Genomic DNA, 25,789 nt, shown 5'->3' on the forward strand with positions numbered 1-25,789 from the left:
ACTTGTGTGGAGATGACCGGGGTCAGAAAGCCCATGAGGAGGCAGGTCCTCAGCAGACGCTGAGTCTAGTGGAGCCTTGACCTTGGGCCTCTCTGTTGTTTCTAAGCCATTTGGACTGTGAAACACGCTTACAATAGCATCATGAGACCAAGGAGCACAGCACTCTCCCCGTGTGGTTTCCTCATAGGACCGTATGATCACAGGATCACACATTAGGATCATGGGAGGGGCAGTCTTACAAGGAGAAGGTGAGGCTGGCAGGAGGTCAGGTGTGAACACTAGCACACAGTGGGGCAGGCGGTGGCCGCACAAGATGCCGCTTCTGCACACTGTGGTAACTGGTATCCCTGCCTCACTCCTGACTTTTGGGGGCAGAGGGGTGCCCCTAGTTCCACCATTCGGGGTGACTCTGGGCCCCACCTCGGAGGAGCTCCTGCTTCTTGCTAAGGCAATCTCGCTCCTTGTCACAGATCTCACGCCTGTTTTCCGTGGTGAGCTTCCTCATGGCCAGCTCCAGGTCCTCCTTCTGCTTGGCTACAAAGTCCCGGTCCTGTGAGGAGGGATGGTGAGGAGGCTTTACACAGATGACTTGGGTGACGACAGCTCTCTCCCTCTCTCTGTGAAGGTGAGAGCCTGCCTGCCTCTCTCACCAGCCTTGGTCTGTACATTTCCACTGTTTACTTTGTGGGTGAGAATGTTTGTTGGCGGGCATGCATGTATATATGTATCACATGTGCCTGCGGAGGCCTGAAGAGGGCACTGGATCTCCTGGAAATGGAGTTATAGGTGGCTGTGAACTGCAAAACATGGTTGCTGGGAACCAAACCCAGATCTCCTGCAAAGAGCAGACAATGCTCTAAACCACTAAGCCATCTCTCCAGCCCCTAGCCCTGTGTTTTAAAAAGTTACCTGCTCATAATAACAGGTGCAGCGCACCATTTCAGTCCACGATCACTTTACATACGGATGAGTCCGGGGACCTGTCACCTCAGAGATCTATCCCTTTGTGGTAAACTAGTAAAGATCCTCTTCTTACCGTGCTGAGGAATGCACGTTACGATTGGGTATGGGCCCTTCTGTGCTACTGAGCTTAAAAGCCAGTTTCTTTTACTAATAACCAACCCTGCCCAGAGGAAAGGCACAGGCTGTGAGGTGCTCGGAAAAGGATGGGAAGTCTGCAGTCAGATCAAGGACTAGGCCTTGCCCCGCTCCCATCAACTCTGCAGCGTCACCTTTCTGAGCTGATTTCCTCTGCAAATGGAAAACCAAATAACTCCAACCCCAAGGGACCACGAACACTGGACCAGATCATGTGTCAAGCACCTGGAAAATGCAGGCTCCGACTCCTGCACCCAGGGCCGAGGAGGCAGAATGCGCAAAGACCCCACAGTGAGGAAAACAGGAGGATACAGCAAGGGGAGAAGCTAGCCTGAGGGCGAAGGCCAAGATGGGAGGGACCAACACAACAGGCCAGGCAGCAGCAGGAGCAGTGAGGAGCTGGCCCTTAGCTTACAAACAAGATGAGAGCAACATCAGAGGGTTTGAAGGCCCAGAGCTGAGGGAAGAAAGGGTGACAGAGGTAGATTTGGATTTCATGTCGACAGTACCAGCTGGCTGGGAGAAAAAGAAGTGCAGGGGACAGGAAGAAGGAGGGAAACCAGCTCTGAAGCCAGGAGAGCTGTAACAAAGGTGGGACCCAGCAACACTGACAGATGCACAGGCATAAAGATTAGAGAAATATGGGAGTATGGAAAGGTGTGTGTGTTTGTAGTGTGTGTTTAGTATGCATTTATGATATATGTTATATGTCAAGGTATGTGTGTTGGATGTGTATAGTGTATCATATTGAGGGCATGTGTCATGTGTGTGTTGTGTGTATCTCTGGTGTAGTGTATATCTTTAGTGTGTGTTTAAGATGTATGTATGTTGTATGTTATGTGTTGGGGTATGTATTATATGTAGTAGAGAATGTGTTAGGTGTATGTCTGGCATGTGTATATGGTGTTTATCTGAAGTGTATGTTTAGCATGTATGTATGTTGTATGTTATGTGTTGAGGCATGTGTGTTAATGTGTGAAGGAGTAAATGTATTGTGTTTGTTGTGTGTATGTCTGGCATGTGTGTGTGTGTGTGTGTGTGTGTGTATACTGTATGTCAGGAAAAGATGAAGGAGTGGAGGGGAAAGCTGGGTCAGGAATGACAAAGGTCCTGGCCTGCCAACGGGACAGAAGCAAGCTCCTCCTCAGGACATAAGAATAGAGCCAGGTCTAAGAGATCAAGATTCTGATGTCTTTTAGACACCAAGGCAGGCAGGTGACCGATCTGGGCTGACAGGAGATGTGACATATGAACAATCTTGCAGTGAGGCGGGCAGGACTAGGGTGCAGGCTACAGCAGCTAGTGAGCGATGGACTAGATTTAGGCATTTAAAACAGGAGGCAGATATTCAGGCAGTAGGCCTGGGCAGGTTAAAAGAAGGGGCCAGCTGCCATTTGGGTTCTCACAGCTGAGTGCTGGAGGCTGGAGACTCACCAGCCGCTGCTTCTTCTGAGAGTGTTCCTCCATCTTCTGCCTCATGCTCTCCTTCCGCTGCTGCCGGGGCAGTTTCTCAACCTCACTCTTCACCTGCAGCAGATACAGCAGAGGACCGCTCGCACCATGGCTCTTCATTCTCTGGCTGCATTACAACCCTAGTCTTCTCAATGCATGAAATACCAGTGGTGCACATATGCTGTCAATACCCCAGGTCTCTGGGGTCACTGTCAATTTCAGTTCCTACGGTGTTTCTGCTTCTGCAGGATCCCTGGCCCTCTGCTGAGATGTTTTAGTGCAGGTGAGTGGACTCCCTCCAGGCTCATGGGGGAATCTAGGCTGGTGCAGGACCCAGAGCATTCCGCACCCCTGGCCACAGGGATTGGTTCGAGGAAGCACGCCACTCTTGCAGGGCCCATTGCTAAATTGCTGGGAGAAGCTGGCTTCTTTCCTGGGAGATATAAGCGTCCCTGGAATGGTGTCTACCCAAGATGATACCCACACGGGAAGGAACGGCTCTTTTTACTCTTTTTACTCTTCCCTAGCATTGCTCTACCCCAGACACACACAGTGGAGTAACAGAAAAGGCAGCGCAAAGTTCCCAGGGAACCTCCTGTTTCTGGCCAGAGAATCAGAAAAAGGAAATCCTTCGTTTCTAGGAATGAACCCCACAAAGGCCTCAGGGTCAGCCGTGCCTCCAGCATCACCAGGACAGATCAAGACCACTTCAGAAAGGCTGTGAGAAACAAAGCCTCTGACACAGAGGCAAGTTCTGTCTTAAATGACGCTAACAGGGCTGGGTACTTACGGAAACAAAAAGAAATGTATAGGGTTTCAAGACTTCTGTAACTTCACTGTGGCATTACACATTCTAAATAGATACTGAATGACAAAAGTGTGCATACTGCATTACAGGCTGAGAGAAAGCACTAAGTATAATACTCAAATAGGCAAATATTTAAACCAAGTAATGAATTAAAGTGGAGTAGTAAAAACAGTCAAATACTCCAAACAATAGGCAAGAAATAGGAAAATAGAGAAACAAAAACTAGAGGAACAAGCAGGAAAACAATCCCTTAAATGTAAATGGCAGAAACACCCCAACTAAAACAACAGAGACCTGCAGGCTGCAGTCCAGCTATATATAGTCAACAAGAGACCAATGTTACTCAACAAGTTAGAAGGATTAAAAAAGTTTTCAAAGATTTGCTTTATTTTTTTAATTATGTATATTTATGTATGTGTCTCTGTGGGGGGGTATGTACATATATACCCTGTATAAAGAAGATATATATACACCTTGTATATATAATACATTCTGTGTATACGAGACATATACATCCTGTATATACAATATACCCTGTATATATCAGTATATATGAGTACTTCCTGTACTTCTCTGTGCAGGTACCTGGGAAGGCTAGATATGGGTTCTGGAAACCAAACTGGGGTCTTATACAAAAACAGTAAGTATTTTCAACAGCTGAGTCATTTCTCCAGCCCCACAAAATATATTCTATGTAAACACTAGTTAAAAGAAAGCAAGGATTGGGGCTGGAGAGAAGGCTCAGTGGTTAAGAGCAGTGACTGCATTTCCAGAGGTCCTGAGTTCAATTCCCAGCAACTACACATTGGAACTCTCATGGGGGTTGAGGGGGGAGGAGGAGAAAAGAAAAGAAAACAAGGACCCCAGGTGTGCTGGCACATGCCTTCAACCCCAGGACATAGGAGGCAGTAGCATAGGAGATATCCTGATTTGAGGTCAGCCTGGGTATATAGTGAGTTTCAGAACAGCAAAAGGCTACATAGAGAGGCTCTGTTACAAAACAAAACAAAACAAAACAAAACAAAACAAAACAAAACAAAATGGCTGGAGAGATGGCTCGGCAGTTAAGAGCACTGACTCCTCTTCTGAAGGTCCTGAGTTCAATTCCCAGCAACCACATGGGGCTCACAACCATCCGTAATGAGATCTGATGCCTTCTTCTGGTGCATCTGAAGACAGCTACAGTGTACTTAGATAGAATAATAAATAAATGTTTGGGTCAGTGCGAGCGGGGCCGGAGTGAGCAGAGGTTCCGAATTCAATTCCCAGCAACCACATGATGGCTCACAACCATTTGTGTACTCAAATACATAAAATAAATAAATAAATCTTTAAGAAAGAAAGAAAGAAAGAAAGAAAGAAAGAAAGAAAGAAAGAAAGAAAGAAAGAAAGAAAGAGAGAAAGAAAGAAAGAGAGAAAAGCAAGGTGTGCTGATACAAGCTTGTAATCCCAGAGGTGGCAGACAGTGGAATCCTTAGGGCCACTGGTCCCAGCGAGAGTCCCAGTCTCAAAAAATAGGGTAAATGGCCCCAAGGGCCAGCACTTAAAAGCTGACCTCAGAATCATCTGCAAACACATATGCATCCACATACACATGGACACACACACATGAGCAACAGGTAAACTCACCCTTCTTGTAGCTAAAAGCATTAATGTGCCTTTCTCAATACTGAAGGGAAAAGTTTGCAGGAGACATGAAGGACAGTCAAGCTGACGTTTATGCTACACTCTACCTAGAGCATGCATGCAAGGGACATTTACTAACAGTTCTCAACCATAAAAAGAATCTTGAACTTTTTAAAAATTCACAGGAAGTAGCCTATGGGTCAAAGAGGAAGTTGCAGAGTATATTAGAAAAGAATTTGAGCCAGGCGGTAGAGGAACATGCCTTTAATCCCAACACTCAGGAGAGATATCTGTGAGTTCGAGGACAGTCTGGTCCAGAGTATGTTCCAGAACAGACAGACAAAAAAACCTATCTTGATAAACAAAAAAAGCCCAAACCAATCAACCACCACCACCAACAACTAAGCCAGCAGGGTCTTTCTTTTTTTTTTTTTCTTTCGAGACAGGGTTTCTCTGTGTAGCCCCGGCTGTCCTGGAACCCACTCTGTAGACCAGGCTGGCCTGGAACTCAGAAATTCGCCTGCCTCTGCCTCCCAAGTGCTGGGATTAAAGGTGTGCACCACCACGCCCGGCCAGCAGGGTCTTTAATACAGCACTTAGGTAGATCTCTGAGCTCAGAGCTAGCCTGATCTACCTAGCCTGTTCTATGCTGGCCAGTTACTTAATAAGACAGATCCTGTCTTTAAAAAAAAAAAAAAAAAAAGAGCTGGGCAGTGGTGGCACACACCTTTAATCCCAGCCCTTGTGAGGCAGAGGCAGGCAGATCTCTGTGAGTTTGAATCCAGCCAGATCTACAAATGGAGTCCAGGACAGCCTGGGCTCTTACACAGAGAAACCCTGTCTCAAAAAAAAAAAAAAAATCAGAATCAAATCAATGCTTTGTTGCTAAGAGACTTAATGAGGGAATACTGCACGTTCCTCTCGAGACTGGGGACAAGGAAGAACTATTTCTATTTCTAGCTGACTTCCTGCTGGACCTGAGCCAGCACATAAAGCCAATAAGAGGTACATCAACTGCAAAGAAGAAATGAAACTGTTTCTGTGTATACAGGAAACCTCAAGGAATCTACCAAAACAAAAAAGCCAACCAAACAAAAAAACTAGAACAAGATAGTAAGGCTAGATACAAGACCACTGCACAAACAGTCATGTGGCTCTATCCTTTAGTAATTAGCTAAATTGACACTTTAATTTTTATTTTATTTTATGTTTATGGGTGTTTTGCTTGCATGTATATCTGTGCACCATATATGTGCCTTGTGATGACAAAGGCCAGAAGAGGGAATTGGGAGTCCTGCCCCCCCAGAACAGGAGTTACAGAGAATTGTGAACTGCAACCTGGGTGCTGGGAACTGAACCCAGGTCCTCTGAAAGTACAGTTAAGTACCCTTAACTGCTGAGCTACCTTTCCAGTCCCCTAAATTGATAATTTTCAAGTATCTTATAAAAGTACCCTCCCCAGAAGACATAAATGTAATTCTAATAAAACAAGAATGGATTTGTATACTAAAAAATTAAAAATCACTAACAGTCGGGCAGTGGTGGCGCACGCCTTTAATCCCAGCACTTGGGAGGCAGAGGCAGGCAGATTTCTAAGTTTGAAGCCAGCCTGGTCTACAGAGTGAGTTCCAGGACAGCCAGGGCTACACAGAGAAACCCTGTCTTGAAAAACAAACAAACAAACAAACAAACAAACAAACAAACAACCTGTCACTGGAGGCTCAGTGTTGTTCTGATGGCCGTTTCACCCAAATTGATAGACACAAAGGTAATACTATGATGTGAATGAAAAGGCAGAGAGGCGGAACAGCCAGTGACTCAGGACTCACACTACTTGATGCCAAGGTTCACCAGTCTGGGCTCACAGACACAGACAGATGAACCCATGCGATGTGCAGACCCTAAATGCACCAAACCAGATTGGCTCATCACGGTCGACTCCTTCTCCCTAAAGAACACTTGGCAGAAGGAGATGGTTATTTCCAACACAGTGCTGGGACAGGCAGGCAGCCCACAGCAAACCCTGAGCCCGTCCACACCTTACTCCTTACAGAATGATCTCATGGGGAAATACAAAACCAAGCATGGTAAACTTCTAAAAGACCGCACATCCCATTGGGCTGGGGAAGGATTCCTCCTTGGCTTCTTTAATAAGCCATCAAAAGAGTCAACCCTAAAGAAAACAGAGTTCCAGGACAGCCAAGACTCCACAGAGAAACCCTGTCTCGAAAAACCAAAAAAATTTAAAAAAAAAATAAGAAAAAAGAAAAAAGAAAAGAATAAACAAAACAATTAGGTTTGTGAGACAAGCCATGAGTGGAGAATAAATATTTGCAAAATAACATCTCATAAAGTCCCAAATATAAAGAGAATGTCAGAATTCAGTAAAAAGAAACCAATCTCCCAGCTAAATAAAGGAGCAAAAGAGTTTGGGACAGACACCTCACCCAGAAGTGGCATGCAGGCAGCAAGGAAACACAGGATTGGTTCAGAGCATCTGTGTGATGTCATCGCCACGTGCTCACCATCTGACTTCCAACCCCCACAAGCTTAGCCTGTCTCACCCTCTCTTCCATTTCCCAGGTTTTTATTTTTATATTTTAAAAAAGATTTATTTATTTATTTATTTATTTAATATATGTGAATACACTGTTGCTGTCTTCAGACACACCAGAAGAGGACATCCAATTACAGATGGCTGTGAGCCACCATGTAGTTCCTGGGAATTGAACTCAGGACCTCTAGAAAAGGAACCAGTGTTCTTAAGTGCTGAGCCATCTCTGGCTCCCTCCTTGGGTGCATTTCCTGGACTGCGTTACTGACTCCGGGGGGCCTGAGAGTGAGGATTACCTATGCACTCACAGGATGTCAGCGGGAGAGCAACAGATGGCCCCACTCCGTCCCTGAGCTGTGACACCCTCCAAAATGTGTGCAGACACTGTCAATGTCCCAGAGAGCTGGGGACAGAAGACTCCAGCTCAGAAACACAGATTTACATAAAATTCCTAAAGGAACAGTTCATTTGTGTACCTTGGCCGCTGTACCAGGCGTGGCATCCAGTCCCAGCCCAGTGACTGTGACCACTCTACCACACAACGTAAGAGCTAGACTCAGAACTGAACTTTCACAGCTGATTGCTTTGGTTTGGGGAACAGAACGTTAAAAGCAGCAATCGAGCACAGGGTCTGAGTTTCCTTTCGAAGGCATGGAAGATACTAGAAACATTCTGATGACAGTGGGAAGGGGCAGAAGAAGAATGAAGGCAGAGTCCTATGGGGCCACTTGGCAAAGAGGTGGGCCCAAGGACTCCTGGGACCATTTACAGTGAGCCCTGTTCTCTGGCAGACGGCAGAGAAGCTGCATTCCAGGGCAGTGAAGTCATTGACTGCATTGGCACCCCATTTTCCCAACCAAAAAACAATCTGGCTTTTAACTAAGAAGCCCCCAGGGTTCCTTGCAGCGATCTGGTGTGCAGGGCTAGGGAACTCTGAACCATTTATAAACTTAGCTGCATGACAGGGACAGATTCTGAGAGACAAGTCATTACAGAATTTCATCAACACGCAAACTGAGTAAAATCCCTCAGGGAAAACCTAGTGACCCAACCTCCCCCTCACCAGAGCTCCCTGCTTCAGTTACAGCAACCGACCATCGGCACAGAAGCAGCTGCAGTGCATTGGACAGCACGGAAGACCCAGAGCTGCCTGGGGGCCTCAGGAAGGTGTGTGTTGGCTATATGCAGGCTACAGCACCATATGGAGTGGTGGCCTTGAACCTTCTCGAAAGGACCCAGCTGGGGGTAAAAGCCAACACAGGAAAGGGGCACCCAAAAGACAGAGAAAGAACTACAAGTGTCATAGCTTTGTGACTGGGCACAAGACCCCCCAGTGTGGCTGCCCCAAGAAGGGAGGCTGTGACGGCGAGTTTTATGTCAACTTGACATAAGCTAAAGTCATTTGGAAAGCAGGACCCTGAACTGAGAAAACGCTCTCACCAGACTGGCCTGTAGACAAGCCTGGGGAGCATTTTCTTGATGGATGACTGATGTAGGGGGCCCAGCTTATTGTGGTTGGTTCTACCCCTGGGCTGGTGGCCCTGGCTTCTACAAGTAAGGAGGCTGAGCAAACCGTGAGGAGCAAACCAGTAAATAGCACCCCCCATGGCATCTATGTCAGCTCCTGCCTCCAGGTTCCTCTGCTGCCCTGCCCCCGTCCCGCTCCCCACCCCGCAGCCTTTCACCACCTCCTTCTTCATTTGCTTGAGTTGCTCTTGGAACTTGGCGTAGTCTCGATCCTGCTCCAGGCGGATCCGCTTGGCCTCCTCTTTGCGGCGCACGCTGTGGTCCTGCTCCATCTTCTCCACCTGCTGCTTCTGCTGCCGCTCCAGGTTTTCTAGCTCCACGTCATAGAATTTCTTCTTGGCCTGGAAGGTGCACAGACAGACTAAGAGGTATCCAGGAGCCACTTCATACCTCAGAGTCTGTTCAAGATCCAGACTTGAGTCCCAGCCCAGCCACCCTTTGCTGTGTGTCTCAGGGCAAGTTACTTAACCTCTCTGTTTCCTCTTCTGCACTGGCAGGACCGTGGCATGGCACTCCACACAGGGGAGTTCCTGTGTGACTCAGGGTCACTGTGACCTAACCACCCTTCTACGACTTCTACAATGCCCCCCCAACCCTCCACCTGAAGAAAACCCACAGGCCAGAAGCTCCCGGGGGCTCTCCTCTCACTCACATTGATTTCTTGTTCAAAACGTTTGTGCATCTGCTCCAGCTGCAGCTCGTGCTTGCTGCTCAGCTGTGTCTGGTTCCGATGTTCTTCTTTCTGCAGAAGCCGAAGCTCTCGGAGCTCCTGGCGCCTGCGGATTGACAGACACAAACGTTTCCAGTGGGAAGGGGGCCCCCCAAGACCACGGTATTCACAGTCTGAGCTGTGGAAGGATGGGCTGTGCAGCAGAATCTCGCTGACTCAGGCAGAGATGGGATCAAGATTCAGGCTTCATTCGATAACCACTGACAAAAAGGTGCGTGTCCTCCATATATAAAGAACACTTACAAATCAGTAAGGAGGAAGGAACTAACTACCACCCCCAAAAGTGGTATACAATATGGACAGACATAAAGCAAACAAGTGCAGAAACAAAAAAACTTTGATATGAGATACAAATATAAGAGAAAAATATAAAAGGCAACTATAGGTATATAGAAGAATTCATACCCCATGCAATACTGATATAAATTAGAAGAACATTTTGGAAGATACTGGCAATATCTTACAGCCTTTTGGCACCCCAGTTTCACTTCTGGATTGAATAAGGATTTTTTTTAACTTTTTTTTTAATACATGATTTTTTGTTTGTTTGTTTGTTTTGTTTGTTTTTTTCTGAGACAGGGTTTCTCTGTGTATCCCTGGCTGTCCTGGAACTCACTCTGTAGACCAGGCTGGCCTCAAACTCAGAAATTCTCCTGCCTCTGCCTCCCAAATGCTGGGATTAAAGGCGTTCGCCACCACACCCGGCTGTGATTTTTTTTAAAAGGATGTTTTTAACAGTGTCATTTATAATTAAATTTCATTCCACCGGCCAAGACTTGGAGGAAATCCCTGGAACATCCTAAACTATTTCTATTCTGGAATGCTGGGTGCTTCCTCCAAAGCAATGATGGCCTCTGCAGAGCCCTGGTCTCAGGGAGCTCCGAGCATCCTCATGACCACAACCAGCAGTCCCCGGAAGGCACGCTAAACACTGAAAACTTAGGCAGAATCTCACTTGTCAACTAGAGACCCAACGCTTGCAGCTTATCTGCCAAGAGATGCGGTAAGAGGAACAGGGTCCCCGGGAAGGCTGTTAGTGACAACAGGATCCTGTGAGGCTGCTTCAGGCAAGCAGCTGGCTTGGCCTTGTACCTCCCTTCTCGGCCACTCCTTCCCGTTCTCATTGGTCTGCCTCTGAGATGTTCACTGAATCCGACCTCTGCTCCCTGCTGGCCTCCGCCCCAGCCCAGCCCAGCCCAGCCCCGCCCCGCCCCGCCCCGCCCAGCCCCACCCAGCCTAGCCTGAGGTTGATAGTCTTGGACAGCCCCCACAACCCAAGTCAGTTTTATCCTTCAACAGCTAAGACCTATACAGTGGCCAGATGGGACATCAGGGCCTGTCACTATGTGTCACCTCCCCTCCTGCCGAGCCTGGAATCCTCCACCCTTCCCTCGCAGCACACAAAGCTCAGGTCCGACCCCCACAGACCACAGTCCCACTCTCCTTCTGGCTTGGAGTCCCGTTCTCTAAGGTCCCGATATAAATCAAGAGGCATCCGTCAGGGCCTCAGCAACTGCAGGTTCCCTCCACATGCCCTAGCTTTGGGGATTTCACCTCATCCCACAAACTCAGCTCAAGATGGTGGTGGGGAGGTCCCTGAGAACAGCCTTTGCCCAGCTCAGGCACTGACTACTGCATCACTTTGTGTATCCTCACAGTGTGCAGCACAACCACGAATTAGCCTGTGTATTGTGTTTGGGACCCTTAGGTATAAATGTGACACGGGGCATCGCTTCACACATCTGGATTTCAGTCTGCCCCACCCAGAAGAGGATTCAGGAGTGGATAGTTGGGTGGATGTAAGGATGAATGATAACTGAAGAGGCGGGTGGATGGATGGATTAAGTGGATGGTTAGACAGATAGATGGGTATAGACATGAGTACATTAATACATTACTATATTAGACATTAGTACAGACATGGGTAGGTGGATAGACAGATGGATACCTGGGTGGACAGGTTGGTGGGCAGATAAATGGATGGATGGATGGATGGATGGATGGATGGATGGATGGATGAATGGATGGACAAATAAGTAGAAGAAAATATAGATGAACAGTCAGGTGGTCTGTAGATGGGTGGGTAGACAGCTGGAAGAATGAGAGGACAGATGGACAGGCCAATGGATGGGTGGATACATGGATGGGGATTAGGTTGCTAGGCAGAGGAGCAGAGACATGGCTATGTGTATAGAGGTTGGGTAGATGGGACACTGGGCATGTGGATGAGTGAGAAGATGGACCAGTGACAGACAGACGGACAGATGGATGTGTGAGTACATGAAGGCAGGAGAAAGGGTCTCAAACACATTCTTTTGCCTCAGCCCCACCCCCCCCCAACTTCACGCTATGGACCGACAGCCGTCCCACCCACAAGGTCCATGCCTGGCACTCCCAGGGCACCCGCCCGTCCCCACGCTGATGCTTCCCTGGACTTGCCTGAGAAATCTCATCTCCTCGTCTTTCTTCTCATCCTCGCTGATGATCTTGGAGGTGGTGATGCTCACCTCCACACCATCCACCACAAACCGGCGGGTCCGTTTCAGGGTCTTATTGTGCAGTTTTGAGCCCTGGCAACGAGAACGTGCCGGAGCTCAGCTAGAGTAAGGTCCGCAGCCTGGGCTCAGAAGGATGTGGCCATCCATTGTCCCCCTTCCTCAAGCTTGCCAAACAAGGCCTAAGCATCTGGCCTTAGGCCACTTACCTTCTGCTGGGATGAGGCTCTTACCTCACTAAGGGCTTCTTGCAAAACCCAGACCTGACATAAAAACGAGCTGTGTGTTCACCCTCACTGACTGCTGCCAGCTTTGTGACCGAATAACTGCAGTCCACACAGGCTGCTTGGAGAGGACTCCCTGGCCCTCTCTAAGGTGTCATGGTGGTACGGCATGTGGTGCCCGTTGGAAATGTTCGGTTCTAACTCAGTTGAGGATTTTGAGAGGGGCCGGTACTGGTTTTCTGATGGCCTCTATCCTGCCCACTGACTCTGAATTTTCTACCAGCTCCAAAGGCCCTTCATACTAGAGCCTAACCCTGCCTCTGCTACATAGGCCAAGGGCTTTCCAGCCCCTTCAAGAGGAGTGAGTACACCAGGCAAGCTAAGAATTGGTTCCTTGCTCTCTATGCTTCTGCCCAGAGTATCTCACCTGGGCTCTCGACACTTACCGCCTTTTTTTTTTTTTTAATGGTTCTGGGGACTGAACCCAGGGCCACATATACCTAACGCAAGCACTCTACCATTGGACCACATCTCTGGCCCAACAAGTACAAGACACTTCTATATAAAAGCTGCTGGCCACGGTTGGGCAACTACATGACTATTGTGTCCGTTCTGAAGAAATAAAACAACAAGCTTCCAAGGATGCTCCCGCTTGAGCGAGCTTCTTTCTGCTCCAGCTGCTGCTACGGGGCTGTCAGCTGCTCCTACCCTCATGGCCTCGCACTTGACAGATGTGCCATCTTCCTACCATGTGTTTTGTACTGAGCAAATCTTAGAAGGTAACAGGGAAGTGCACAGCGTCAATCACTCTCTCCCCCAGATCTCCCACATCAGCTGTGTTTGGGGGTTCAGGTGGCCAACAGTAAGTTTAGCAGAACTGCTGGAGGCAGACAAGGAAGGGGGTGACTCCTCCTTGCTGCTGGACAAGGAGAGGGCTAAAGGCACACAAGGCCAGGAGCCCAGCCCAAAGTCTGACCACCTCCCTGTCTTCACCCACACAGCCTTGTGCCAGCTGCCAACTTCTTTGAGTCTCCGCTGCCCATTTGGAAATGGCGCGAAGGAACAGCCTTTTGGTTCTCTTTAAAGCATTTGCACAGGGTGGCTACACTATTTACTGTCACCCACTGCCAGTCAGGAGGTCAGAGAGGGGAGTGATAGCACCCTCACTGAATATATCTGTCAGCACTTGTCGCAGAGCTGCCCCCAAGCCAGGGAACCTCCAGTTCAGGAATGTTCTTTCCCAGTTTTACTGAACTCTTATCAAACTTTGAAATTCGAACCCACACTAACTGCATAACATTACTATCTTATACTGATTCAGTGTGGGGGGTTAAGCTATGAGGTGAGCTAAAAATCTTAAAGACCCAAATTCATGAATCCTTTAAAGTCAGAGGCTGTATGTGCGTGCACACACATGTGCATGTGTGCATGTGAGTATGTATTGCTAAGCATGCACCAAGATCTGGGTTCACCCCTGGTGCCTCTTACAAATACACAAATCAAATACAATGCAAATAGCTCCTGCCTGCCTTTGAGAATGGAACCTGAGCATGGCACATTGGCCAACATGCCTGCCCTGGCCCCAGGGTGACAGGTGACGTTACCTTGAGAGACAATGAGCCCGTTTCTTTGTTCAGTGACAGGTCAGCAGACAGGGAGGTGCCATAGTCCATGCTCTCTGAGGTAGACAGGTTGCTACAGTCCGAGGCCCTCTTAGAATGGCTTGGAGTGACAGAGCTGGGGAGTTCCAGGCCACCGTTGGTCAGAGCCTCGCCACCCAAGGTCTCCAGGGCACTGCTGTTAGGTCGGCTCTGGTTGGCCTTTTGGGACTTGCTGGCTGCAGGACTGGGGTTCTCATCCTGGTCAGTGATTTCTTTCTCTTCATCCATCTGAATTCTGGCATCCATGGACAGTGGCCGGGACTTCCGGAGGGGAACAGGCACCTTTAAGTCATTGTCATTCTTGGAGAGCCCATCTGCAGGGCTGGTGGTTTGGAGGGGTCCATCCCCAGAGGGTTGGCTACAGGGCCCGTTCACAGGCTCCTGAGGCTGGCTGGGAGGCAGGGGGGTAGAAGAATTCTGGAGAATCTTGTTGGAGTTGAGGCTTGGCTGACTTACATTGGCAGAGTCCTGAGTGTGGTTGACCAGGGGCTAGAAAAGAGCCAAGGCTGAGTTGCTGGGGCTCCATAGTAGTGGTTTAGCCCCATAGGTGACAGGCCAGCAGAGCAGCGCAGAGCAGGGACCACTGAGCCTCGTCTCCACCACTCCCCACAGTCTTTCTTAAACCACCAGAGCGAAGTCTCCACTCCTTTCTCTACTTGTAATTTCACCTAACAGCTGCTCCTGTCCTCTAAGGAAAACAGACTGTGGCCCAGCAGACTGTCACAGTGTGCGGCCTTTTCTTACCCAAGGCCAGCTCTCCCAATTTCAACACATACTGGCGATCTGATTTGTTTCTTTTGGTTTTTGAGACAGGGTCTCAGATATTCAGGCTGGCTTTAGACCTACTGTGTAGGTGAGTATGACCGTGAACTTTTGATCCTCCTGTCTCCATCTTCCAAGTGCTGGGATCATAGGTGTGTACCGCCATGCCAGTTTTAGTTGGGCCAACATTCTACCAACTGGGCCACATGGCCATTTTAGTAATCTGACTTTTCACGTTAACTGTTGATTTCTAGATGGCAACTAGGTCACATTGAAAAATTACATAACGGATTTCTGAGTTCGAGGCCAGCCTGGTCTACAAAGTGAGTTCTAGGACAGCCAGGGCTACACAGAGAAATCCTGTCTCAAAAAAACCAAAAAAAAAAAAAAAATTCATAAAGTGCCAATCAATCAACCCACTTAGGGCTGTCTTCAGCCTGCCTGCACCATGTATTCCCCTTTTTGTGGGGTGGAGAGTATTGAAAATGTTGCTATGTTGAAACCAAATACTGATCTCTATGGATCAAAAATAGATGCCTATTTGTGGCATGAAGATGGAAAGAAGGCTACAGGGGTGACAATTGGGTATGGGGCAGGGGCCTGGGACCTCTTCCATCTGAGTAAGAACCAAAACCAGATTTTTGTTTTAAATGTTTCCAATGAAGCCTAATTCTAATTAAAAAATTTTAAGTTAGAAATTTAGTGAGCCAGGCACAGTAGTACACACCTACCCTTAATGTAGGCGCTCAGGAGGCAGAGGCAGAGGCAGGCAGGTCTCTGAGTTCAAGGTCAGCCTGGCCTACATAGTGAGTCCCAGGCCGGTCAAGGCTACACAGTAAGACTCTGTCTCAACAGCGAAAACTGTGAAGGTCCTGGGGGGTGGGAGTGGGGAGCAGTCAGCTCTGTGACAACTCAGCCCTGGTTTACTGGGGACTCTCTAGGGAGAACAATCCCCCAAGAGGAGCCCCTGGATTAGATTGAGTCCAGGGAGCCTAGGACAGCTCTGGGTCCTGCATGCTCCAGAACTTAGACCTGGCCAGTTGCTCAGCCTCACCTGGGCACCCTAGGGTTTCAGGGGACTTCCAACCAGCTGGCCCCACGAGGCAGAAAAGAATCCTCCCCCAGCCTCCCTCCCAGGGGCAGCTGGGGCCCACCCATCCACCCCCATGTTTCTCAGACTTACCGGAACAGCATCCACAGCATCCTCCTCTTCTCCGTCCTCCCTGCCATCCTCAATCTCCTCCATTACCTCCGCCTTTGCCTCGGCCACCAGCTCCCGAAGAGCCTTATTGCTGTTGACTCTGCTGACGAAGGGATGCTGAGGAGAAGACACACCTCCGTTAGAGCCATCTGGAGCCAGGTGTGGGGCTGGAATAGCTGCAGGACTTGGTCCTGAAGGAACAACTCTGGTCCCAAGGCAACACGTGAACTTGAAGTTGGAAGGGGAACTCAGAAGCCCTGCAGGAGGTCAGGAAGCCCTGCATGTAGAGGGAACACCTGACTCTTCGACTAAAGCTTGTGTGACCCCGAGCATGCCACTCCTCCTTGCTGAGCCGTCTCCAAAGGACAGACAGACAGACAGACAGAGACAGTCATGCTGAAGCCATGGGAAGTCATGAGGATAAAGTGAGACGATTCATGTGAAAGTGCCTTGTAAAGTCAGGGTCCAGATCATGTTCGTCCTTGGGATGATGTCGTCTGTTTGTGCTAGCCTTGCCCCTGTTCAGAGGTTTCATTCCATTCAGTTCTGTTGCTGTAGAGAACCCGACTAATATACAGACTAAATATGGTTTATGTTCTGATACGGCCATAAGCCTACGGAACACAGGGAGTATATAGTGTGTGACGCTCCGAGTTGAGAATGGTCCCCATAGACTCATGCTTGCATACTTGGTCCCCTGTTGGTGGAACTGTTTGGGAAGGACTAGGGGGTGTGGCCTCACTGGAAGAGGCTTGTCGCTGAAGCTTTGGAGTTATGTTTCTTTTTTTTTCAATGTATTTATTTATATACTTTATGTACATGGTTATTTTGTCTGTATGTACGTTTGCACACCAGAAGAGGACATCAGATCCCATGAGACTACAGTTATAGATGGTTGTGAGCCACCACGTGGGTGCTGGGAATTGAACTCAGCCTGCTGCCATGCTTCCCTAATTGATGGTTACGAACTCTAACCCTCTGTAACTGAAGCCCCCAAGAAACCCATTCTTACATAAGTTGCTTTAGTTGTGGTGTCTTATCACTACAATAGAACAGTAACTGAGATGCCCTCCCATGTACCTACACAGTCTCTTCAAGGACAGAATTCTGTGATAAGGAGCATGGCTGCACATCCTAGCCCTGAACTAACTGCTAATTTAGCTTGCTTCAAATTGTATATGTGGCTATCATTGTGGGCTCAGGTGTGTGCCTCTCACAGACCCATCCTCTGACTAGGCAGACATCGCCTTCCTACTTACTCAATAAGCTCGGTAACTTTGTGTCACTATGATTTACTTGTCTTACTTTTTTTTTTTTCTTTTGAGATAGGTTTCCATGCAGCCCAGGCTGGCCTCAAACTCTCTGTGGCCAAGGATGCCTTGAGCTTCCAGTCCCCTGGTGCTAGGATCACAGGCATGCACCAATATACCAAACTTATGCAATGCCAGGGGTTGAACTCAAAGGGGCATGCTAGGCTAGTAGGCTAGTCGTCTACCAACAGGGCTACACCCCACAACCCCCAGTCTCCAGAATTATGCTCTGCAGCAGATGTGATGATTCATCCCCTGCACTGAGCAGAGGTCCCGAGGCTCAGCAGGGTCAGTGCTTGGGACAGATGCTCAGCGGCATCTCTATCGTGATCTCCACCCCGACTCCTTTCTGATTCCACTGCCCAGTCCCACTGAAGGACCATCCTGCTGCTGCTGGCCATGTGGGGGGTGTTTCCTGCTCTGGGTGACCAGCTAAGGACAATCTTGCCTCTGTTGTCTTTGGGCAGAAATATCTATTTGGTTTTTAGAAAGGCAATGTAGAGTTTCCTGGCAGTGACTGAACTCTAAGGGCATGCTTTTTTCTTTTTTTTTTAAATAGACCTTATAAAACCCCAAAGCTAAGGTCTGGGGATGTTTGGTTAGCCTAAAGCACCCTGAAGAAGCACCATGAAGAGCAAATACGCAGATATCTCCTCCCTGGCACAAGGAGTGGCCACAGTGGGACCACTCAGCCTCCTTTGTCATGAGGGGCAGAGGGAGAGGAACACTGGAGGCTGAGGGGTGTCGCTGGGTTGGATTTGCTCATCTGGAGTTCATGGGAAGAAGGCTCTGCTGAAACCCACTGCTGTTATCAGAAATCTTATTTGTGGATGAATGGTGTCAACAAAAATGTTGGAGCATTCTTTCAATGACTAAAAATGACATTTCTGACACTTTAAGGACACATTCAGGGGGCTGGGGAGGTGGCTCCTCAGTTAAATTCACTGATTGCTCTTCCAGAGGACCCAGGGTCGATTCTCAGCAACCACCTGGGAGCTGACAACCATCTGTAACTCCAGGCCCGGGGAGCTGGTGCCCTCCTGTGGTCTCCATGAGTGCTGCACACAGGTACACAGATCGACACGCAGGCAAAACACGCCCCCTCCCCCCATATTAAAACATTAAAAAAAAACATATTCAGACCTGGAAAATTCCATGAGAAACTATTCCTTTCCATTTGTGCATTTAAATGTTCCAGGGGCTGGTGAGATGGCTTAGCAGGCAAGCCTGAAGACCCAGGTTTTAATTCCCTATGTGCCAGATGATGGAGAGAACTGACTCCCACAAGCTGTCCTCTCATCTCCATGCTATGCCATGGCGCATGTGTGCCCTGCCCAGTACACACAGAAAACCAAATCAAACAAAAGTTTCCTTTGTGTCTGGGTATAGAGCAGGAGCAGTGGCTTGTCTAATGTGTGTGAGGTTCTGAGTTCAGTCCCCAGCACCATAAAAACCAGTCACCAAAGCCGGGCGGTGGTGGCACATGCCTTTAATCCCAGCACTTGGGAGGCTGAGGCAGGCGGATTTCTGAGTTCGAGGCCAGCCTGGTCTACAAAGTGAGTTCCAGGACAGCCAGAGCTACACAGAGAAACCCTGTCTCAAAACAAACAAACAAACAAACAAACAAACAAACAAAACAACAAAAAACCAAACAGTCACCAGTGGACAGGCAGCAGGCCACTCCCTGCTCAATTTGTTCCCCTTGAAGCTACAAATGTCATGTCTTTAAAGAGCTATGTCCGCCACGTTTTCTTGCACCCATCTGACCTCAGTTCATCTAATCCAGTGGAACTGTGAATTTCCTGCCCAGTTACACAGGAGTTATTCCTGGAGGTGACCTTATGTGCCAGGGCCAGGTCAGGCCTTTCACCGAAGGGAGTCAGAAGACCCACGACAGATTGACAGGCTGGAGGCTGGTGGGAGCTTTGTAGTCTCTCTGTGGCCTTCCTGAGAGGGGAGCTGTCACATCCAAGCTGGGACCCAGGAGTCGTGTGGGCAAGGTTAGGGAAAACCCCTGGTACCGAGTGTTAGGCAGAGACACAGCCTCTAAAGACCCTGTGCCAGGCTTGGGACTGGAGGCCAGAGCCTGTGCCTGGCAGACAGCCTGGTAGGCAGGCAAAGGAAGCGAGGAGGGAGTCTGGGCGGCATGCACAGCCTTGGGTATGGTGAGCCACTCACTCCCAGGTTACTCTCAGCTCTGCTACCCCCACCCAGGAGCTCGTTACTCTGGCTGCTGCATGTTTCCAGTGGTCCCCAGTGGGCTTCTCACAGAACTAACCAACGGGTCACTGGGATGTGCAGGGTTAAGTGTGCTGACGAGGTGACGGGAGCCAAAGCCACCTGGGATTAAACTCCAGCTCTCACAGACAACCTGGGCAAGTCAAGAGAGCCTCTCTGTGCTGTAGTTTGCTTATCTGCAAAGTAGAGATAACAGTTTGGCTGTTCTGTGTGCTCTATAGTGTGTATTCAAAACAGCATCATTACTACCAACAACACCATCATAATCACCATTAGTCCCATCACCACCACCATAACCCCATCATTGTAATCACTATCATTGCCCAACAGATGGCGCCACCATTACTGTCCTGACTGCCATCACCAGTGCCACGTCAGCAGCAGGAGAACAATTTGGGCAGCCTCGTCACACCCCCTGCCATTCCTCTACCAGAACATAGCTCTCTGGGAATGATGAGAAGAACCAAGATGCCCAGAGTGTCTGAAACCTGTAACACGGTGACCTGAGCAGGACACCACAGGACACTGCTCTGTATCAGCTAAGACAGACGTGGCACAAACCAGCAGTGCAGGCCAGGGTTCTCAGAGTACAAGGTTTCACCAAGGCTTATTGATCAGATCCTGCTTATTGATCAGATTAGTAGCTCTTGAAGGGAACCATCTGCTCTGCCTGTATGGAGCTCAAGGTCCCTGGGAAGAGCCATTCATGGAGGCCCAGTTAAGCAGGGAAGCTCCCTGCAAGGGGCCCAGGGCAGGTAGTTGGTGTGTAAGCGGCCCTGCCAAGGCTGACTGGGCCATGATTTATGTTTAAGCTCTGAGAGACAAGGCAGGGAGGGACACTGCCGCCTCAGCCTACCACCTTTAGTTGGGGTTGTAGAGACGACTTTCCACCCAACTCAGATGCTGAGGTCCCTCAGAGAGCTGGACCCAGAAACCTCCCAGAATGGCCAAACAGCAGGCAAACACTCCCTATGCTGCCCCAGGCATTCATGACTCTGCAGAAGGGTGGATCAGAGCTGCCTCACTGTCTACCCCTCCAGGAGGAGGGATGGCTGCTCAGAGCCAGCTCTGCTGAGGGCTCCAAGATGCCAGCGTGGAGGAGGCAGTGTGCAGTGTGCCAACTGGCACCTCTCTTCGGCCAGGATCTCTGCTGTCACGAAACACATGTCCTTTCCAAGGCTGATTTTCTCTCTATGTGCTGAGAAGCCACTAGGGGGCGATGCTCAGATCAAAGTAAGCTCCCCTCGCCTGCCTGCCTGCCGCCTGCCCCTTTCTCTTTGTTTCTGTCTTTCCTCGTTTCCTTTTTCTTTTTAATTATTATTTTTTAAAAAACTTTATTTCTGTTCTACGAGTACAGGTGTTGTGTGTGCACTATGCACATGCAGCGGCTGTGGAGGCAGAAGAGGGCAATGGATTCTATGGGGCTGGAGTTACAGATAGTTGTGAGCTACCGTGTGAGCGCCAGGAATTGAACCTGCATCCTCTAGATAAGAGACCAGTGCTCTTAACCACTAAACCATCTCTCCATCCCTGCTTTGGACTTTTTTCTCCACTTTCCTCCACTTATTAAAAGCAGCTTCCAGAGTGGCCAAGTCACTAGAATGAGGACAGGAGCTGTCCCTGACAGCTGTGTGACCTTGTGCTAGAGGTGCCTCTGGTCTTGGCTGTGGCAGCACATGGGGAGCTGTTTGCATGGCAGCTGGAGTCAGAGAGTGCCACCATAAATGGGTGGGTGTGACCTTTCAAGGGACACCTCTAGTATCCCAGCCATGCTGTACCCCTAAGGGTTCCACAGCCTTCAAAATAACACCACACGCCTGACCAGTGGCCTGGCCCACCATGATGGACTGAGAACCTCCACAACAAGGAGCCAGAATGAATCTCTCCTCTATGATCCTTTTACTGGGTGTTGTCTCTGCAGCAAGAAGGGCAAGTACTAGCCATGCCAAAGAGGGCTCTGTTTAGAGGGAAGACTGGAATCTGTTTACAGAGTTCCTCTGAGAACACACTTTCAGAATGGCAGAACCAGTAAGGTAGCTATTATCCGAGTGAATGGCGAGGCAGCTCCAAGAGTGGCCGCATGGAGGTGGTGCATTCTGGGCCTGTTCTGAAGGCAGAGGGAATCGTACTCGTGATGAGAGAGGGGTGGAGAATGAGAGAGAGTGTCAGGCTGCTAGGGACGAGATGGGCAGTCATTGCAGAATGCACCTGAGGAGGGGGCTGAGGCTCAAGTGACTCTGAGCATCCAGGGATATGCAGAGACAAAGGTCTGGGGTCAGGGGGAGACTGAACTTGAGACACGAAGCCAGGGGCCCCCACAGGCTGGCTGTGATCATTCCAGCAAACAGAAGGAACAGAGAGCCCAGAGCTCACCACGGTCATCAATTGTGCTAGGTGAACAAGGCAGACAGGGAGTGAGCAGTTGGCTGTGGGGGGTGGGGGTAAGGGTGAGGGTGGGAGTGGGAGTGGTCAAGAAAGAAGGTGCTAGCCCCGGCATGATGAGTGACAAGCCTGAGCTCCCTGCTACCTCCAATTCATGAAAACTGTCGCTGAACCGTTAGTGAGCAGGGTCCGCCTGAGAACAGTTTCACGTGAAAAGCATTACACACAGACTTCCTGGCTATCCATCCGACCAAGGGAGAAATGGAGGCACAGAGGGAACTCCTCACACCCCTCCCTAATTTCAGATCCAGGTTACTAACTGCAACAGGACACTGGCCAGGGACAATTGTGCAGATGAATGACTGAGCCACCAGCTCTAGTGAGTTTCGGTGGCTTAGCCACATGGGATACAAAAGGACAAGGATTAACAGATACAGGGCTGAGGTGCCCACAAGATGTGTCCCAAGCTGCCATTCCAACCAGATGACCTTGGGCAGGGACTTCTCCTTTGAGTCCACTGTCCTCAGCTCTGGCAGACTCCTGTATCCCTCCCACCCTACACTTTAAGAGGTACTGGAGAAGCCCCAGCCTATTTGAGGACACCTGGGTAAACTGAGACAGACCTCCTCCCCCCTCTGCCCTGTGCTTTCCCACTGCGCACTGAGAATCCCCTGGCAGACACTGCTTCAGCTAGGAAGTGGAATTCCTGGCTCCTGCCAAGGCTCCGGGTGACAGCTGGTCTCTGCCCTGACCATGTCAGGCAGGCCGGATGCTCCGGCACCGGAGGTGCCGTTTACAGGAAGCAACTGGTCCCAAGTGGCTTGGGGCCTTTGCACCTTACAGTGACAGCAGCTCCGTCTCCCAAACAAACACACCATGCTGAAAGTGGGCCTTGAGGAAGGCCACACATTTGATTTTGAACCAGAAGTGTAGAAGGAAAGTCAGAATCTCCCATCCGATGGATCCACTTCTGTTTTTTTTTTTTTTTGTTGTTGTTGTTGTTTTTTTTTTTTTTTTTTTTTGAGAAAGGGTCTCTCTAAATAACAGCTCTGGCTGGCCTGGAATTTGCTAAGCTCCTGGCTGGCCTTAACCTTGCAGTGATCCTCTTGCCTCTATGAACAACCCTGTGCCTGTCCCAGGTGCTGAACTTAGAGGTGTGAGCCACCACATCTAAGAGTTCACCTGACACATGGAGCATTCCTCACATTGGGTACCGAACCTCACAGCTTGCCGGTGCCTTTGAGAAACAATGCAATGAATCTCTCTCACCTGCAGCAGCTGTGCAGCGCTGGGCCGGGTTTCTGGGTTCTTATCCAAGGCTATCTTCAGAAAGTCTCGGAACTCCACAGACCTGGAGGACAGGTGTAAGTAAGGAGTGAGCCACAGCCCGGGCACCACACACCCAGGGTTGGGTGTGTGGAGACAGGGTCCATGGGACAGCCGTCTTATCATGCACACCACTGTCCAGGACACAGACGTCTAAAAGGAACATAAGCTGGGTAGGGAATGAGCATGGCAGTGTCAGAATCTAAACCTAAGTCCCCATTCCCAGCCCGGCCATATGGCTGATTGGGCTCTGATCCTGTTCTCTATGTCCCGGGACATAACGGGATCTCGTCCCGGCTAACTGGCCTTGCTCTCGTGTCTACGGTTTTGTATAGTTCAGGAGGGCAGTTCAGAAAGGCCTGGAGGTGGCCCTCTCCTCCGTTCCCCCCATCCCCGACTTTAGAGTCCACTGTGCACACGCAGACCCCAGCACCACACGTCTCTGGAGTGGCTTCAGACCCTCCAGAATTACACAGCTCTCCTTACCACTTGGAGGGTGTAAGCAGGGTAGGAGGGTCCGACTTGGCAATCTTGAGCAGGACCCGCATGGGGTTGAGCTCGTGGTGTGGGGGCTCGATCTGCGCCATCTCAATCAGTGTGATGCCCAACGACCAGATGTCAGCCTTGTAGTCATAGGGGGCGTCCTTCATGGTTTCACACAGCACCACCTCAGGGGCCATCCTGAGCCAACCAAGGAACAATAAGGGCTAAGAATTGGGGCTCCGTGGATGCCGCTTGTAGCTTCGGCGTCTCGAACACCACCAGCACCACACTGGAGGTTGGCAGTATTTGAAGCCATGATTTGAATTACTGGCATCCTATTGTCTTCCTCAAGGGTCTCGGCCCGCTGCAGTTCCTGGAGCCCGCCACAAGGTGGCAGCAGCCATCCAGAACAGAGTCCTGGGGAAGGGGCAGGTAGGTGAGGGCAGAGGGGCGAAGGTTCCAGCAAAAACCAAACAAGGTAGGACAGTGGGGTAGACAGAACAGGACATCACAGAGAGAAAGGGGGATGGGAGAGAAGAGAAAGGAATAACGGGAGGGGTGGGAGAGAAAGAGTTAAGAGTAGTAAGCAAGCAAGGAAGAGGCTGAACACCATGGCCAATTGTAAAAACAGAACACAAAGTAATCAGGTGTGAAACTGAGTGAGAGCTTGGGCTTGGGGTGTCACCTGGATGCCTGAGCCAGAGCCTGGATGCCTGAGCCTTGATGCCTGAGCCTGGATGCCTAAGCCTGGATGCCTAAGCCTGAGCCTGGATGCCTGAGCCTGGATGCCTGCAGCCTGGATGCCTACAGCCTGAGCCTGGATGCCTAAGCCTGAGCCTGGATGCCTACAGCCTGAACCTGGATGCCTAAGCCTGGATGCCTGAGCCTGGATGCCTAAGCCTGGATGCCTGAGCCTGGATGCCTAAGTTTGAGCCTGGATGCCTGAGCCTGGATACCTGAGCCTGGATGCCTGCAGCCTGAGCCTGGATGCCTACAGCCTGGATGCCTAAGCCTGAGCCTGGATGCCTGAGCCTGGATGCCTACAGCCTAAGCCAGGATGCCTAAGCCTGAGCCTGGATGCCTGAGCCTGGATGCCTGCAGCCTGGATGCCTGTAGCCTGGATGCCTGAGCCTGGATGCCTGAGCCTGGATGCCTAAGCCTGGATGCCTGAGCTTGGATGCCTAAGCCTGGATGCTTGAGCCTGGATGCCTAAGTCTGAGCCTGGATGCCTGAGCCTGGATGCCTGCAGCCTGAATGCCTGAAGCCTGGATGCCTGTAGCCTGCATTCCTGAACCTGAATGCCTGCAGCCTGAGCCTGGATGCCTGAGCCTGGATACCTGAACCTGGATGCCTGCAGCCTGAGCCTGGATTCCTGCAGCCTGAGCCTGGATGTCTGAGCCTGGGCCTGGATGCATAAGCCTGAGACTGGATGCCTGACCCTAGATGGCTGCACTGCAGGTGTGGGAAGGTGGGGGCCCAGCTCCACACATCTGCAGGCTGAGGCCAAAGCAAGACTTCAGGTGTCTTCCTCTACAAGAGAGCTCTCTTCTCATAGGTGGTTTTTATTTTAAGTTATAGTTTTGAAAAAGGACAAGACACAACAGGCGTAAGAGAGGCCCAGGGAGATTTCTCATGAGGACAGGAAGTGAATTTACATTGTTCTCATGTAGCCCCGCCCATAGCCAGCACCCTAAACTCAGTACAAGTGTTAAACAAACCAAGAGCTGAAGCACCTTTGCAGGGACTGGGTTTAGTTTATTAGTGGGGTGCTTTCCACTGTAACCCCAGTTTACAGACGAGGGCGTGGGGAAACTAAGCCACTTGTGCTAGGCGTAGGAGTACCCAGAAGAGAAGCAGACACTAGACACACACACTTTGAGCGGCTGACTAGGGGCTCTGAACTGGCACCGTG

General features: G+C 49.9%; 1 protein-coding gene across 1 annotated transcript in view; it reads right to left on the reverse strand.

The window, feature by feature from the left end:
- The window catches only part of Stk10 (serine/threonine kinase 10), a 93,098-nt gene that overhangs the window by 11,581 nt on the left and 55,728 nt on the right, over positions 1 to 25,789 (reverse strand). The window contains exons 6-14 of the mRNA XM_021176958.3: positions 23,881 to 24,075; positions 23,338 to 23,419; positions 16,121 to 16,255; positions 14,119 to 14,664; positions 12,235 to 12,365; positions 9,718 to 9,841; positions 9,227 to 9,406; positions 2,533 to 2,625; positions 421 to 550 (exon numbers count right to left, since the gene is read on the reverse strand). Of these exons, the coding sequence (XP_021032617.1) occupies positions 421 to 550; positions 2,533 to 2,625; positions 9,227 to 9,406; positions 9,718 to 9,841; positions 12,235 to 12,365; positions 14,119 to 14,664; positions 16,121 to 16,255; positions 23,338 to 23,419; positions 23,881 to 24,075 (1,616 nt within the window). The remainder of the gene's footprint in view (positions 1 to 420; positions 551 to 2,532; positions 2,626 to 9,226; positions 9,407 to 9,717; positions 9,842 to 12,234; positions 12,366 to 14,118; positions 14,665 to 16,120; positions 16,256 to 23,337; positions 23,420 to 23,880; positions 24,076 to 25,789) is intronic.

The sequence above is a fragment of the Mus caroli genome, unplaced genomic scaffold, assembly GCF_978045245.1.
Source record: "Mus caroli unplaced genomic scaffold, Mus_caroli_1 scaffold_13, whole genome shotgun sequence".
NCBI classification, from domain to species: domain Eukaryota; kingdom Metazoa; phylum Chordata; class Mammalia; order Rodentia; family Muridae; genus Mus; species Mus caroli.